This window comes from Stegastes partitus, unplaced genomic scaffold (assembly GCF_000690725.1).
Source record: "Stegastes partitus isolate 25-593 unplaced genomic scaffold, Stegastes_partitus-1.0.2 Scaffold596, whole genome shotgun sequence".
Classification (NCBI taxonomy): domain Eukaryota; kingdom Metazoa; phylum Chordata; class Actinopteri; family Pomacentridae; genus Stegastes; species Stegastes partitus.
The window spans coordinates 242,162-243,898 of NW_007578327.1; the positions used below are offsets into that span (position 1 = coordinate 242,162).

Below are 1,737 nucleotides of genomic sequence, written 5' to 3' on the forward strand. Positions count from 1 at the left end.
CAAGAGGGAACCAGGTTGTTTATGTACAGTTTAGGATTAAGCCTCTGAACCACAAGAAGCTTTGAAAGTTTTCTCTCACTGTTGGCTCTTTTTTTATTTACTGTAATGTAAAGTCCTGGACCTCTATGGGACCAGAACCATCATGTCTAGGAGCAGAGAGAACTCAGCCTTAAATCATACAAGAGGAAAAACAAAAGTTACATTTTTTGGAATACAGTCGTGACTCAATAATCTGACCCTTAAGAATCCTAAACCTGCTATCTGACAGGTTTATAGGAAAAATGAACTCAACCCATAAAAAACAGCCTTAACATACCGACAGCCTTGGATTCTGACTCCAACATGACATTTAATGTCACCAATCAGGATAACGGCGTATTATCTGACTGAACAATCCCACAGATTGGCTACGTTCACACTGCAGGACTTGATGCTCAATGAGGATTTCTTTGTGAAATCCGATTTTTTTTGTGAGTTCGTTCACATTTCTAATTAAACGCGACTTGTATGTGATCTGCTGTGTGAACTTCATACGACCCAAAAGTGTCCCACATGCGCAGAAGAGAAAAAGTATTATAACAACTATGAACAGTAACTATTAACAACAATGATCCTTCCAGCATCAAGCCCTCCTTGTATCTCGACCTCCGTCTTGACAATCCAACATAAAAGAAGGTTTTACATTTAGTGTCTGATTATCGAGTCATGACTGTATTTATTTTACAAAAATATAATTAACGTTTTCAATGTACAACATTTTCTCTGAGGGTCCACAGGAGTTACCAACACTGAGATAAACGGCGACTCTACATCTTATAGATATTGTACTACTCAGGTTTGTGATTAGCTTCTATATTTATTATTATTGAGTGAACACATCCTGCACTTCACTTGAAAAGTTCCAGAACTTTTGCTCGCAGCTCAGTGAGTAACATGCAGAATTTTTTGTTTTTTGCAGAATCTGGTCAGAGCAAATATTTCTTTGCTAAAATTTCCTCATGAGACACAAATGAAGTCGTGATTTTTAGCTTAGAGTTGGTTAAACTTCCTGAGCAGGTGAAGAACTGCTGGACAGCTGAACATCCAACAAGTCTCTCTGCTGTTACAGTTTGTGGTTTATGGCGTCATTTTGGTCATTTTGTAAAGACAACCTGCTTTTCCAACTCACCAGCTGGTTCAGAGGGTCGGACAGAAATCAGAGCAACACAAATCAAGTGCATCTTCAGAGGTTACTGCCTGTTTAACACTAAATCATTTTTGTTGCCTAAAAAAAATCAAGACAGAATTTTACTCTAACTTTAGACTGTTTTTGTGAGCAGCCCGACTGTCCACTACCCGTCATCATTATGCATGTTGCAAATGTTCCTTGACAGCTGAAGAATGTCAGCAGCAGATGCTTCCACTAAGTAGAGCGTGGACGCCCGCTTTAATAATTTTCTGCATAAACAGGACAGAAGCTCAAAGTCACTAAATCGCTGCTCCTGCTGCTTCTAGACGCTCATCATGCTGCTGCTAGAACACAGCTGGCCAGCTCGTTTTGAAGCCACGAGGACGGACGGACTGTAGGAAGCGTTTGGTCCTCTGCCACGGATTCACCTCCTAACAAGATTAAGAACTACTAACATGAGCAACCTTTTCTCAGACTGATAATCTGGTGGATGTCATTATCATTTGTGGGCAACAACATAAATCTAAATGGATCAAACCGACTCAATCAGCCCCCTACAGGGTTAATAA

At 40.0% G+C, this 1,737-nt stretch overlaps 1 protein-coding gene across 1 annotated transcript in view; it reads right to left on the bottom strand.

Moving 5' to 3' along the window:
- Positions 1-123: 123 nt before the first annotated feature.
- The window catches only part of atxn2 (ataxin 2), a 26,210-nt gene continuing 24,596 nt past the window's right edge, over positions 124-1,737 (bottom strand). Inside the window, exon 26 of the mRNA XM_008289172.1 lies at positions 124-146. Coding sequence (XP_008287394.1) covers positions 124-146 — 23 coding nt within the window. The remainder of the gene's footprint in view (positions 147-1,737) is intronic.